This window comes from Oncorhynchus nerka, linkage group LG12, assembly GCF_034236695.1.
Source record: "Oncorhynchus nerka isolate Pitt River linkage group LG12, Oner_Uvic_2.0, whole genome shotgun sequence".
NCBI lineage: Eukaryota > Metazoa > Chordata > Actinopteri > Salmoniformes > Salmonidae > Oncorhynchus > Oncorhynchus nerka.
In genome coordinates this window covers 47698215-47714574 of record NC_088407.1, presented here as the reverse complement: position 1 = coordinate 47714574, position 16360 = coordinate 47698215, and the positions used below count along the sequence as shown (strand labels likewise).

Here is a 16360-nt window from a genome sequence, read left to right as displayed (position 1 = left end):
GTCATAAGCATTTCCTACCCTCTTTAAATAAGGAACTAAATTCTCAGCCACGTCTCCATTGAGCCTCCACAGATTGGCGTAACATTTGTTCACTCTACGAGACCAAAATTAAATTTTCATTACAAGGAGATCCCCGGCTTAGGAAAGAGAACATTTCGCAGTGATCTGAAAAGTATATTTATACTACAACAAACTCGATTGACTAAAATCTTCAAAATGCCACTCACCTGTGACATTTGGGGGAGATGAGAATACAACGCTGCGCTTATTTTTGGGGGGGAACAGAATATCTAATAGACGCGGCTTGAATAGATGATTACTTTATTCATATCCGATGTGATGCGGATTGTACCAAACGTTAATACATCCGACTCAGATTCTCCCGCTTTTGTGAGAGGCGAGAGCCTGGATGAATAATTGAACAGTCCCACGGTCCAAATGTCACAGCTAGGGAAAATTGTTTGCACTTGTGGTAATTAGAATTTCATTATTTGTTATGTGCGTTTGAAATCCCTGTCAGTCCAGATTCAACCTTATTACCGTGATGGCAGATAGCTCTCCCCGTGTGTGAAGGAACAGGAGAAAGATCCTATAATGGATACGCTCATACTGCCTTGTCTGTAACACTAATTCACGCACAGTCACACGTGCATGCACACACACATGCGCGTAACATAACACACACATAACGCACAAAAAAGCACATGCACACCCACACACACATTGAATGGAATGTATAAAATATGAAGGCTTGGAATGAAAGATGATAGGACCATCCATTCTTCATGTTCACATCCTGTCACACAGAGCATGTGTATAAGTGACACCCCTGGGTTTGACGACACAATGTCCTTGTAATGGAATGTTAGCGGTGTGTGTATGAGTGTGTCATCGGTGTGTGTGGATTACACATTCTCTGTCTCTGACTGAGAGTGGGTTTGACATGAATATCACTTGTTTGTGATTGTGTGCATGCCTGTGTGTGTGCGTGCATGCGTGCAAGTGTGTGTTTTTTGCGTGCATGCGAATGTGTGTGTGTGTGTGTGCATCACCTCTCCCGAGCTGTTTTCCCCCTCTCATGTCAACCTGTCAGGCCTGTCTCGGTGCAGTGCAGTATGGCTAGAAGGGAGGCTGTGTCTGCGTGTGTGACAGCCATGCATTTGAATATGAGCTGTTTTAACACTCAGGCCACAGGTGACGCCGCATGCCGCTCCCTAAGTGTACTAACTGTCATACTACCCATTTTATGGTTCCTGACCCCCCCCTCCCCCTCTCTCCCTCGCTCCTCTCCTTCGCCTACTAACATAATTCATTCTCGCCCTCTATGTCAGACATGTGTTTCCCCCCAGATAGCTTAGCTTCTCCCTTTTATTATTCAAGATTTGTTTTTGCATGAATAGTTATAACTCCTTTTAGTTCTGTTTATGACAATATCCACTTAAGGGGACTAAGAGCTATTGGGACTGTCCTCTAGCTGCTTCAGCGGCTTTGAAGATAAATGTTTTAACGGTTAGATTGTGTTTATCTTGGCTTTAAATGGGAAATCTGCTACATCCATTTTAGGACTTAGAAATGAATGATATACAGTGCATTCGGAAAGTATTCAGACCCCTTGAATTTTACAACATTTTGTTACGTTACAGCCTTAATCTAAAATGGATTCAATTGTTTTTCCCACTCATCAATCTACACAGGTTTTCATGAAGGATCTCTCTGTACTTTGCTCTGTTCGCCTTTCCCTCGATCCTGACTAGTCTTCCAGTCCCTGCCACTGAAAAACGTCCCCACAGCATGATGCTGCCACTACCATACTTCATCGTAGGGATGATGCCAGGTTTCCTCCGGACGTGACGCTTGGCATTCAGGACAAAGAGTTCATTCTTGGTTTCATCAGGCCAGAGAATCTTGTCTCTCATTGTCTGAGAGTCTTTAGGTGCCTTTTGGCAAACTCCAAGGTTGTCATGTGCCTTTTACTGAGGAATTGCTTCCGTCTGGTCACTCTACCACAATAGTCTGATTGGTGGGGTGCTGCAGAGATGGTTGTCCTTCTGGAAGGTTCTCCCATTTCCACAGAGGGACTCTGGAGCTCTGTCAGAGTGACCATCGGGTTCTTGGTCACCTCCCTGACCAAGAATAATGGCCACTGTGTTCTTGGGAACCTTCAATGCTGCAGACATTTTAGTACCCTTCCCCAGATCTGTGCCTCGACACAATCCGTTCTCGGAGCTTTACGGACAATTCCTTCGAACTCATGGCTTATGGGGAGTGGGTAGAACAAGTATTTGATACACTGACGATTTTGCAGGTTTTCCTACTTACAAAGCATGTAGAGGTCTGTCATTTTTATCATAGGTACACTTCAACTGTGAGAGACGGAATCTAAAACAAAAATCCAGAAAATCACATTGTATGATTTTTAAGTAATTCATTTGCAGTTAAACAGCAGCAATGCAGTTCTTGACACACTCAAACTGGAGCACCTGGTACCTACTACCATACCCCGTTCAAGGGCACTTAAATATTTTGTCTTACCCTCTGAATGGCACACATATACAATCCATGTCTCAATTGTCTCAAGACTTACAAATCCTTCTTTAACCTGTCTCCTCCCCTTCATCTACGCTGATTGAAGTGGATTTAACAGGTGACATCAATAAGGGATCATAGCTTTCACCTGGATTCACCTGGCCAGTCTATGTCATGGAAAGGTTTGTACATTCAGTGTACACTTGGCTCGTCCTAGCTCATTTGTAAACCATACATTTTGATACATTACTGCTGTCGGCCAAATTGCCCGTGATTGTCGCTCAAAAAACTGAATCTGCAACAATGACAAGTTAATTAGTGGGTGATGTATATTTCAGAACCAAAGTGGGGGGGGACAAAAAGCAGTCTACTTTGCCCCCCCCACCCCCCTTAATCTGATAGTGGTAGTGGGGTGGTAGACGCCTAGTCTCCCTTATTGCTCAGATCAGGTGCCTACATAGTGGCACACACACACACACACACACACACAGAGACACACACAGACACAGACACACAGAAGTTGCCTCAGACAGATCCAACTCATAGAGGCCCAGCTTTTGAGCTCCATCAGCAAGCGATTTTAAGAATGGAAAATGAATTTGTTTATGCAACTAATGTTAGTGCATCGAATCGTATCGCATCGAAACGAATCGCATCAAATCGTTTCAAACTAAAACGTATCGTTCACACATCATATCATAACCCATGTCTCAAGATGCATATCAAATCCTCTTGAAAGGGAAATATGCACATCGCTAAATTCTTGCCTGAGAAATTGCTCTTTGCTAAGAAGCATTTTCTTTCTTGTTGACCATTTTTATTAAGAACAATCACAGTGAGGTACTTAATTGTTACCCAGAAATGATTTAATATGGATAAAAATGGCTGCATTGGACCTTTAAAGCAACACTTTCTTATTGTAATGAGCCAGATAAACAACAGGTACACAACAGCAGGGGTCTGTGGAAGTCTATTGGTTTGTTAGAGTCCAAGATTAAGGGATGGTTCAAAAGGAGGAAAACATATGTAAGGAGTCACCTGAGAAGTGCCACACACACCTCTCTTCCCACCCATCTGCCCACTAACACCCACACAGAGACACGCACACACACGCAGCGACATACTGTACATGCATGTATGTACACACACGCTCACACACTAAATGTCGCCCACACACACAAGCTAGTAATCCTTAGTTACAAATCACAGATGTTTTCCTCTCTTCCGTCCCTTTTTTCTCTCCCTCTTTTGTTCTCCCTATCAGCGGGAGATGGAGTTAAGTGCAGCTGTCGGCCAAATTGCCCGTGATTGTCTCTCACTTATTCCTTCCTGTCTCTGTGGTGCCTTTTGAAATCTCTGATTGCAGCCAGTCATTTCAAGTCAAAGGCTGGCACCAAAAACCATTGATTTCAGTGGAGGTAGTGTGAATGCCGCGTGACCTCATTCTGTCTTTTCTGCTAAATGTGCTAAATGTTAACAATAGGGGGGCTGAATCGTTAATTCTCAATCACACACCACCCTAGGGAAAGCCTCTATGAAAACAAGCACACACACACACACAACCCCCTCTCCCAGACCTGTAACCCCTGACCTCTATCCTGTGTGCACTCCATAGAAATAGAATCACTAGATGAGCCGTCGCCATTCAAATCAATTGTATAGGTCCGGGTGGACGGCGGCCATATTGAATGTACCAATAACTATGATAATGAATTCATTCTATTTCTATGGTGCCCATAACCATGTAAATCAATGTATGGTTATGAGTGTACCCATAACAATAATAACATTCTATTTCTTTGGTGCCCTTCCTCTCTGTCTCTCAGATGCCTTGAACACGCGGAACAGGCAAGTGATCTGCACCACGCTGAAGGTGCTGCAGCACCTGGTGGTGTCTGGAGAAATGGTGGGAGAGGCCCTGGTACCCTACTACAGACAGATCCTGCCCATCCTCAACATCTTCAAGAACATGAACAGTGAGTCACTTACATTATAGATCTAGCCTATACTGTGTCTGGCAGTATGTGTATGTTGGTGAATTTGACGGGTAGTCCGAGCGGGATTTAAACGCGCGACCCTGCAACAGCTACGCTACCTAAGCCATTACGCCATCCCCAAAAATGCTGAACCACTTGGTGAGGCTGCTGGTGTTGTGCTACGGATGCTACGGTATGTTTGCGAGTATGTACAGTACAGTATGTAGCCTATGTCTTTGACTGATGACAACAGCGATACTGTTCATGTTCACTAGGCTAATTGGTGAAAGGACAGTTTGAATGGCAGATGTGGTATCTTTAATTTATATATATATATTTTAGGGGGTAGATCAGCTTTACTATTGCAGATAGATTGTAGGTTCCATCAATGTGATTGTCTGTATTGTTTCCAATCCCCCATATATTTAAATATATATAGTGCCAGTCAAATCAAATCAAATGTATTTATATAGCCCTTCATACATTAGCTGATATCTCAAAGTGCTGTACAGAAACCCAGCCTAAAACCCCAAACAGCAAACAATGCAGGTGTAGAAGCACGGTGGCTAGGAAAAACTCCCTAGAAAGGCCAAAACCTAGGAAGAAACCTAGAGAGGAACCAGGCTATGTGGGCTGGCCAGTCCTCTTCTGGCTGTACCGGGTGGAGATTATAACAGAACATGGCCAAGATGTTCAAATGTTCATAAATGACCAGCATGGTCAAATAATAATAATCACAGGCAGAACAGTTGAAACTGGATCAGCAGCACGGCCAGGTGGACTGGGGACAGTCATCATGCCAGGTAGTCCTGGCAAGAGAGAAAGAGAGAATTAGAGAGAGCATAGTTAAATTCACACAGGACACCGGATAGGACAGGAGAGGTACTCCAGATATAACAAACTGAACCTAGCCCCCCGACACATAAACTACTGCAGCATAAATACTGGAGGCTGAGACAGGAGGGGTCAGGAGACACTGTGGCCCCATCCGATGATACCCCCGGACAGGGCCAAACAGGAAGGATATAACCCCACCCACTTTGCCAAAGCAAAGCCCCCACACCACTAGAGGGATATCTTCAACCACCAACTTACCATCCTGAGACAAGGCCGAGTATAGCCCACGAAGATCTCCGCCACGGCACAACCCAAGGGGGGCGCCAACCCAGACAGGAAGATCACATCAGTGACTCAACCCACTCATGTGACGGACCCCTCCTAGGGACGGCATGAAAGAGCACCAATTCAAAAGTTTGGACACTTCCACTCATTCAAGGGTTTTTCTTTCTTTCTTTTTTACTCTTTTTCTACATGGTAGAATAATAGTGAAGACATCAAAACTATGAAATAACAGGTATGGAATCATGTAGTTACCAAAAAAAGTGTTAAACAAAGACAAAGGGTGGCTACTTTGAAGAATCTCTTCAAAGTATATTGATTTGTTTATGGGCGAGTTCCCGCTCCCATCCATTTCCAGGAATCAAAGGCTTGATGTTAGAGAGCTGCCGCTATTAACATGTTAATGGAGAGTTGTTTTTTGTGTGTGCATGCATGTCTGTGTGCTCCCTATTACTTGCTATAAAAGCTTATTTTTATCCATCCCCTGAATGTCCCATATCCCATCAAGGTTGACCTTGAGTCGTGCTCATCCCCTTTCATCTAACTAGATGCATAATTTTTCCTTTTCCCATCAATGTATTGGCTTTAGACTAGAGGACAACCAACGTCCTTCTGATCCCCAAGCCTCCACCCCTATCCTACGTGACACACGGCATCTCCAGATTGGCATTCGATAGGCAGGGCTCTTTGTGTGGCGCTGTCAAGCCTCAAAGCGTCGACATGGCCCCATTCACAGCCGGACGGTGAGAGACAGACAGACAGCTCGACTCAGACAATCCCCAAAACGCCAGTCATTCACTGGCGTCAGTGGAATGTGAAAGAAGAGTGGCATTGTGAATCAATCACTTAAACACAGGGCTTAAACAGGGCCTGAACACAGGGCTTTAGTCTATTAATCAATATCCAATTTGAATCTCTTGTCTCTTTAATTTGGTTACATTATCTCATTGCCATTTTAGCATCGGGGGAGAAGAGAGAAAAAAAGGAAAGTCGGGGAGAAAAATATAGAAAGAAAGACAAAAGGGAGGATAGAAAATGGTGTCTTATTAGCACTGGGGCCTTATGCAAATCTCCTCTGTAAATTAGCTGTCAAATCAATCCTTAAACCGTTTTGGAGCGGGTGTATTTTGGGCGCAGCGGTTGGGCTGGCGAGCCCCACTAGGAATAGTTTATCTCTGCCTGATAGCTGCCCTGCTGCCTGGGTTGGCTGCTGCCTCCATCTGGTCTGGTCTGGTCTGGCATTCATTATTCCATCCCCAGCCCCCTATCACCTGGCTCGGCTGGTCCCTGCTCCTCCTGCTCCCCTCTAACAGGGGGCCAGTGCTGAGACAGAGTACACACACTGGAATCCAGGCCTCGAATTTCCCGGCGGAATCGACGACCATGGTCGTGGATGCCCGCTTGTGTGGCCGTAATGCCCCATAAAAAAATGCCTTGCGGCCATGGTGGCCATTATGCCCTTAGGCTGAATATAATAATTATAATTCCCTTCTCCCGGCTGCCACTCGCCATGTTCCTGAAGACACCTCTCATTCACATGGCTCTCTCAGATATCTCAATTCTTATTTGCCAATGCCCGTCACGTGATCGGGTCCGTCTCAGGCATCACAGCTACGAAGTACAAGTGAAGACAGACACATCAGGATTCTTAGCGAATTCTGAGGCATCTATATTCTATTGGTCAGCTTGTCGTTCTGTGCCAGAAATAAATATTTGAAACAGACTCTGGGACCATTGTGAGACATTGGTCAATACTTATTGTCCACCATAATTTGCAAATAAATTCATAAAAAATCCTACAATGTGATTTTCTGGATTTTTTTCCCTCATTTTGTCTGTTATAGTTGAAGTGTACCTATGATGAAAATTACAGGCCTCTCTCATCTTTTTAAGTGGGAGAACTTGCACAATTGGTGGCTGACTAAATACTTTTTTGTCCCACTGTATATACTGTACTCTATACCATATACTGCATCTTGCCTATGCCGTTCAGCCATCGCTTATTTATATATTTTTATGTACATATTCTTATTTATTCCTTTACACTTGTGTGTATAAGGTAGTTGTGAAATTGTTAGGTTAGATTACTTGTTAGATATTACTGCATGGTCGCAACTAGAAGCCCAAGCATTTTGCTACACTCACATTAACATCTGCTAACCATGTGTATGTGACAAATAACGATTTGATTTGATTTAAAATAATTCCTTCGACAATCCAATGTTCGGAGTTTGGCTAATCTACTTCGAAACAAGGTAAGACATGCCCCATTGTCACGTGTGCTCCCCCTCCGGCCTCTAGGTCACCAGGCTGCTCGTTATGGTGCACAACTGTCACCATCGTTACGTGCATCAGCTCATAATGACACTCACCTGGACTCCAATCACCTCCTTGATTACCTGCCCTAAATATGCCACTCCCTTTGGTTCCTTCCCCAGGCGTCACTGTTTCTGTTCCAGTGTCATGTCTGTGGGTTGTTTGTGTTTCTTGTTTTGTATTTAGTTGTGTTTATTTATTAAAATGCTCACTCCCTGAACTTGCTTTCCGACTCTCAGCGTACACGTTACACCCATGAAATGACAAAAAAAACATCCAGGTTTTAAACAATGACATTTATGGTTAAACAGTTTCAAAATGTTGACTGCCTCCACTCAGATTGCAAGGTGTGTGATGTTGCGGTGCACAACTGGCACTGACCTTTCTCTCCTAACGAGCAGTACCTCAATATTAATTACCCTACATTATATTTGTCAAACATTGCTGGCATTCAAATTTTATTGGTCACATACACATGTTTAGCAGATGTTATTGCGGGTGTGGCGAAATGTAACAAAATGCTTGCGTTAAGCGTAGATATATGTAATTTAATGCTTGGCTACATTTTCTGGTTTCTCCCTCACGTTAGCATTGGTGTGGACATGTGAGGCTATTAGCCAATACGCAGATACACCTACATATGACTGGCAAATTAGTTATTTACATTTACATACACTTATGTTTCTCTTAACAGAATGGCTAGGGTTTTTTGGTTTTCAAATGAATTTAATTGGTTATTTTGGTTAATGGCCTTGGTGCCCTAGCAGATGCCCTGACCGTAGATTGCTTTATATGTTTCGATTTTTAGTTTGGTCAGGGTGTGATGTGGGTGGGTATTCTATGTTGTTGGTCTAGGTTTTCTTTTTCTATGTGTTTGGCCTGGTATGGTTCTCAATCAGAGGCAGCTGTCTATCGTTGTCTTTGATTGAGAGCCATACTTAGGTATCCTGTTTTCCCATTTTTGAGTTGTGGGTGATTATTCTCTGGTTCGTGTTTGTTGCACCTGTCAGAACTGTTTGTTTATCGTTTTGTTGTTTTTGTTCGTATATTCATGGTTGATTAAAAGTTTTATGGATTCGTACCACGCTGCACTTTGGTCCTCCTCTCCTTCTCCCGACGACCATCGTTACAGATGGTCTTCGTGCCCTGGCAGATTGGGCACCTCTTGAAGTGCACATGGTCTTGCCCCTAAAATCTCGAAATTCCAGGCTTGCTGGCAGCCCATTAACGCTTGCCATAGGCCTCCGTTTTAGGAAATCCAGGGTAGCGTCCCAAATGGTACCCTATTCCCTTTATAGTGCACTACTTTTGACCTTGGGGCTCAGGCTTTTAACCTATCAAGGTCATGATGAGCACTTGATGGGTTGTATACACAGCCTGAAGCGCTTCCTACTGGACCAGTCTTGGTGACCGCTGCGTTAGAATATTGTTGTTGATGTACTGAATACTGTACACATTAACAAGCCTCATGATGAGCACAAGACGTTGAAAATAGCTATTTTTGGTGGAAAGGACGTTGAAAATACCTTTTTTAAAGGTGCTCACTGGGCTACTGCTATGAAGTTTGACGCAATGGTAGAGTCATCTTTTCATGAACCCCTATCACTATCGCAATACTCAAAGGTCTGAATTGGAAATGTATGAATCACTCTCTATGCACTACTTAAGCCTATTACTTTGCAGTTTGTACTTTGACGTTTCAAGTTCACTGTCATCTATTGAAGTCTTCCCTTTGTGCGGCATAGTTTTATTTTTGATTCATCAAAGCCTATCCATGATCTAATGAGTTTCCCACCTCCGGCTTGCTTTGTCACGCACATAATTCAATCATTCTGAACAAAAATGCAACGATCCACAAGATAGAAGCTACATTAATCAAACGCATTGCACAGATTCTACAGAACACAAGGCACAAAAGACTTCAGTCTGTGGTTGACTGGTAACCTCTTTCCCCACAACGCTCCCACACCATAACTCACTACTACTGGGCCTAACCCCCCATTCCAGCAGTAGCATCCCCTCCCCCTTCGGCTCATCTCCCCAGCCAGCCACAACAGAGCTCAGTGTCCGCAGCTGGAGTCTGGACAGAGCGACAGTGGGTGGGATAGGGAAAGGGAAGGGGAGGGGGGACGTTTGGGTGTGGGGAGGGTACGCCAATGGCTCCATGAAAGGACATCTTGTGTCCCCCATGTGCAGCTGTTGGCTGCTGTGGTGGTGGTGGGCGAGAGGCGAGAGAGTGCCACCGCCAGCGTTTTGTCTCTGGCTCCTCTCTCAGTGTCTCAACACACTGTCCCCTTTATCAGGGCTGCCAGCCCCCCGGCCACAAGTCTCCTCTTTGTGTGGTCCCCCCAGCTATCTAACACAGCAGAGCTCTGTTTCCATGTCCCTCTCTGCCCCCCCCCCCCTTCCCCCTCCCGATCCCTGTCCATACACTTCAAAGGACAGAGATTTGGGTTGGGGTTGAGGTAGGCCCTGGCATCTCCTTGGGCAGCCCCGTTGGGGTCTTTAGGTGTCCTTTGACTACTATTTCACTCTTGGAAATGTGCATGGTCTTGACCTGTGGCTGTGAGAGTGGCCCGGATGCTAAATAAAGTTATGCATGTCTCCATTCTCAGATACGCAATATAACTAGGCTTATGTTTGACTTGCTGCAAGCAGCCATTGCAGCTGACACTGTAATGTTTCAAAGGGAAGTTAACAATGATGAGTTATTATGGTGGAGATGATGTATTATAATACTTGATGCAGCACTTTGTTTTCTGAACCAGCTCTGTGTGTGTGTGTGTGTGTGTGTGTGTGTGTGTGTGTGTGTGTGTGTGTGATGACGGGGTTTAGGGTAGTGCAGAAAATCACAGATGCAATTTGCACGGCTCTCTTGTTTGCTTGCTGTGATGAATCTCATCCCTAATGGGATGCAACAAACATTCCTTATGAGGGAGCAATGTAGTCCGTCATCCAGCAAATTCCTCTCTTTTCAGGAACAGCAGTTATTTACAGTGCCTTCAGAGAGTATTGACACCCCTTAACTTTTTCAACACTTTGTTGTGTTACAGCCTGGATTTAAAATGGATTATATTGAGATTGTTTTGTCACTGGCTCACGCACAATACCCCATAATGTCAATGTGGAATCATTTTTTCCCCAACCCAAATGTTTAAAAGCTGAAATGTCTGGAGCCAGTAAGTGTTCAATCACTTTTATGGCAAGCCTAAATAAGTTCAAGCGTAAAAATGTGCTTAACAAGTCACATAATAAGTTGCATGGACTCACTATGTGTGAAATAATCATGTTTAACATGATCTCTGTACCCCACGCATACAGATAAATGTAAGGTCCCGCAGTCGAGCAGTGAATTTCAAACACAGATTCAACCACACAGACCAGGGAGATTTTCCAATGCCTCCTAAAAGTAGACATTGAATATCCCTTTGAGCACGGTGAAGTAATTATTTACACTTTGGATGGTGTATCAATAGACCAAGTCACCACAAAGATACAGGCGTCCTTCCTAACTCAGTTGTCGGAGAGGAAGGAAACCATGAGGTCAATGGGGACTTTAAAACAGTTACAGAGTTGAATGGCTGTGTATGAAGAACACTGAGGATGGATCAACAACATCGTAGTTACTCCACAATACTAACCTAATTAACAGAGTGAAAAGAAGGAAGCCTGTACAGAATAAAAAATATTCCAGGCACTAAAGTGGTACTACAAAAAATGTGTCAAAGCAATTAAATTTGTCCTGAATACAAAGTGTTATGTTTGGTGCAAATCCAATACAACACATTATTGAGTACCACTCTCAATATTTTCAAGCATAGTGGTGGCTGCATCATGTTGTTGGCATGCTTGTATCGTTAAGGACTGGAGAGTTTTTCAGGATAAAAAAGAAATGGAATGGAGTTAAGCACAGGCAAAATCCTAATGGAAAACCTGGTTCAGTCTGCTTTCCACCACCCCTGTGAGATGAATTCACCATTCAGCAGGACAATAACCTAAAACACAAGGCCAAATCTACACTGGAGTTGCTTACCAAGAAGACCGCGAATGTCCCTGATTGGCTGAGTTACAGTTTTGACTTAAATTTACATTTACATTTAAGTCATTTAGCAGACGCTCTTATCCAGAGCGACTTACAAATTGGTGCGTTCACCTTATGACATCCAGTAAATCTATGGCAAGACTTGAAAATGGTTGTCTAGCAATGATCAAAAACCAAGTGAGAGAGCTTTAACTATTTTTAAAAGAATAATGGACAAATATTGCACAATCCAGGTGTGCCAAGCTCCCATAAAGACTCACAGCTATTATTTCTGCCAAAGGTGAATATAACATGTATTGACTCAGGGGTGTGAATACATAGGTCAAATTAAAGCAAGAGAGGGTATGCTAAACAACTTTTGTAGTACAGCTGTGCTGCGGTCATAGGTACGAGTGCAAGCTGTGTTACTACAGATGCTGGTTCAATACCCGTGCCGACCTCGACTGGGAGACCCATGAGATGATTGTAGGTTTTTGGTTTCTCTCCCTCTAAAAACATAAATATTTCTAAATAACAAAGTGGCTTTATTTACAAATTAGTAACAATGTCTCACCCCATGTTCAAAAATTGTATTTTTCCCTCGCTCTGTAATGAACACGAGGGGAGACAGAGTGCTGGTTTCAAGCGCAGGGCGCAGCAGGTGTTTATTGCAAAGGACCACAGGAGGAGGCAGGTAGCTGGGTCCAGGGGCAGGCAGAAGGTCATACACAGGGGGTCCAAAAGTGCAACAGTACAGGCAGGGAAAGGCTAGTAGCGTCGTCCGGAAGGTCAGGCAATAGGTTGATAACAGGAAATCCGATAAAGTACAGGCAGGGAATAGGCAAAAGGCATCGTTAGTGAGGCAGGCAAAAACTAGCATACACGGAAGTATTACATTAAAGGAAAAACAGAGCTCCGAATAGAAGTGTGTCACAAAACTAACAATACCTCACAGTGATGGGGTGATAATGACATACAGGTGTGTGAACAGGTGATCAGAATTCAGGTGATTGGGATCTGGAGAGTGAGCTGCGTTTAGGGGATCTAGGTGTTTGAGAGTGTGAGTTGGAAGCAGACGTTACGCTCTCATTTCTCTCATCTCACAGGCAGTTAACCACTGTTCCCAGGCCGTCATTGAAAATAAGAATTTGTTCTTAACTGACTTGAAAACGAAATCATCACCAAAATGTTATTTTTTAAACAAAGCAATTATTGTTATTATTATTAATAATTTATAATTACATAAAAGCCCGTTGGATATTCTCACAGATATATTATTAACCCTGTTATTAGCAGGACAATGTATATTGGTCATATTGTTCATGGCTGCCGAGTGGCGCACAATGGGATTGCCTTACAGAGAACTCCAGCTGAAAAGCGAGCGAGGTTCAAGTCAGGAGGGCAGCTGGCACCGGATGGGCCGCAGAGCCGCGCACAGAAGACCGACCTAGCCCATGGGGAAGGGAGAAGGAAGAAGGGGGAGGTGGGGTGGAACCCCACCCCGCCACACTGGCAACACTTTAAGGAGCATTGCCCTAATAATGGTGCTGACTTGGGAAATGTTCCTGCTGTTCTGTTCTTAGTGTCAGTCTGCACATTTAAACTAAAACAATGTAACTAATAATAGCATCTTATGCTTTTTAAGAAATACTCTTTCAAAATGCCAATGTTTATTTAGTTATGGATAACGAATTACTATTGGAATAAATATCACTGAATTACAGAAATATCCTCCAATCCTCTATATGTAATTATTTGTGGAGAGTCACGTCATTTTTTTCGATGTACTGTAGGTCTACCGTAGGCGACATTAGTCTCACTAGTGTTGAGTAATGTGGTGTAGGTCTTATTTATTTAAAGAGCATATTGAAGCTAGAAGCAATTGGATTTGAAGCAATAGATTACAACTATTTTTGTAACGTTTCGTGCTGCTCTGAGAAGAGATTGGGGACTGGTCTTGATAAATGAACAAGATTTTATTTTCACTGAATCTCCGTTTGGGTATTGGTTAGACTAGAATTAGAAAATTAGGGTGTAGAAATATTATGCTCTTAGTGTAACCTTTATTTAACTAGGCAAGTCAGTATTTTCAAATATATAATTATCGTTAATCCAGCCACACTGTCTGATTTCAAAAAGGATTTACAGCGAATCACTAACCTTTGATGATCTTCATCATATGACACACATAGGACTTCATGTTACACAATACATGTATGTTTTGTTTGATAAAGTTCATATTTATATAAAAAAATCTGAGTTTACATTGGCGCGTTACGTTCAGTAGTTCTGCGGTGATTGTGCAGAGAGCTACGTCAAATTACAGAAATACTCATAATAAACATTGATAAAGATATGACTATTATACATGTATCTTTAGATAAACTTCGCCTTAACCTGTAGTGACGCCCAGCCCGTGAACGGGACCGTTATCATCATCTGACACTAAATAGCATAACGCAACGGACATAAAGCTTCTAAGCCTTTTGTTAAACACCCTGTCATCTTAGATTTTCAAAATATGCTTTACAGCCAATGCTAGACAAGCATTTGTGTAAGTTTATAATAGCCTAGCATAGCATTATGCCTTGCTAGCAGCAAGCAACCTTGTCATGGAAATCAGAAAAGCAATCAAATTAAATCGTTTACCTTTGATGAACTTCAGATGTTTTCACTCACGAGACTCCCAGGTAGATAGCAAAATATTATTTTTGTTGGCGAAACAACTCCGTTTGTTCTTCACATTTGGCTGAGAAATCGCCCGGATATTGCGGTCACCACAACGCCAAAATGTTTTCCAAATTACCTTCATAATATCGACAGAAACATGGCAAACGTTGTTTATAATCCATCCTCAAGGTGTTTCTCTAATATCTATTCGATAATATATCCGTCGGGACAATTCCTTTTTCTCTAGGACCGATTGGAGTAATGGCTACCTCTGCACTTTACGCGAGAATCTCTCTCGGAGCCACCATGTGACCACTTACGCAATGTGCCCCATACGGCTATTCTTCAATAGAAATGCGTAAAACTACGTCACAATGCTGTAGACACCTTGGGGAATACGTAGAAAGCGTAAGCTTGTTGATGGTACATTCACAGCCATATAGGGAGTCATTGGAACGCAGCGCTTTCAAAACCTGGGGCACTTCCGGATTGTATTTTTCTCAGGCCTTCGCCTGCAACATCAGTTCTGTTATACTCACAGACAATATCTTTACAGTTTTGGAAACGTTAGAGTGTTTTCTATCCAAAGCTGTCAATTATATGCATATTCTAGCATCTTTTCCTGACAAAATATCCCGTTTAAAACAGGATTTTTTTCAGAAAATGAAAATACTGCCCCCTAACACCAAGAGGTTAATGCAAACGCTGTGTCAGATTTTTTTTAAACTTTACGGAGAAAGCAAACCATGCAATCATCTGAGTACAGCCTTTATAAAACAAAGCAGCCAAAAAAGATAACCAGCATATTGGGTAGTCAACATTACTCAGAAATAGCATTTTAAATATTCACTTATCTTTGATGATCTTCATCAGAATGCTCTCCCAGGAATCCCAGTTCCACCATAAATGTTTGATTTGTTCAATAATGTCCATCAGTTATGTCCAAATATATTATTTTGTTAGGGCGTTTGGTAAACAAATCCAAAAGCGCGTTCAGGTCGCGCCGAACGTCGGACGAAAAGTTAAAAAAAGTTCCGTTACAGTCCGTAGAAACATGCCAAACTAAGTATGGAATCAATCTTTAGGATGTTTTTAACATAAAACTTCATTAATGTTCCAACCGGACAATTCCTTTGTCTGTACAAATGAAGTGGAACGTAGCTACCTTTCACGTGAGCGCACCAGACCAAGGCTGTGGCACTCTGCCAGACCACTCACTCAAAGAGCTCCCTCCTTTAGAGTAGAATCCTCAAAACAGTTTCTAAATACTGTTGACATCTAGTGGAAGCCTTGGGAAGTGAAACATAACTAATATCCCACTGTATCTTCAATGGGGGCTGAGTTGAAAAAATACAAACCTCAGTTTCCCCATTTCTGGTTGGATTTCTTTCTCAGGTTTTTTCCTGCCATATGAATTCTGTTATACTCACAGACATTCAGTTTTAGAAACTTCAGAGTATTTTCTATCCAAATGTACTAATTACATGCATATTCTAGCTTTTACGGCTGAGTAGCAGGCAGCTTAATTTGGGCACGTTTTTCATCCAAGCTACCCAATACTGCCCCCTACCCCAAAGAAGTTAAATAGCCCAGTACTGTACTCCCGACCGTCACGTTGGACAGCGACATATTTTGGTTCCAACCTAACGGAAACCCAGAGGATTTTTCATTTTTCTTGGAATAGAAACACCATATAATATTAATCAAATTAATTAAGCAAGTACCAGTCCAA

The 16360-nt window shown here is 42.8% G+C and overlaps 1 protein-coding gene across 1 annotated transcript in view; it reads left to right on the top strand.

Annotated features, from left to right (window-relative positions):
- LOC115138293 (PARK2 co-regulated) overlaps positions 1-16360 on the top strand; it is a 244869-nt gene that overhangs the window by 136332 nt on the left and 92177 nt on the right. Inside the window, exon 4 of the mRNA XM_029674992.2 lies at positions 4353-4502. Within this exon, the coding sequence (XP_029530852.1) occupies positions 4353-4502 (150 nt within the window). The remainder of the gene's footprint in view (positions 1-4352; positions 4503-16360) is intronic.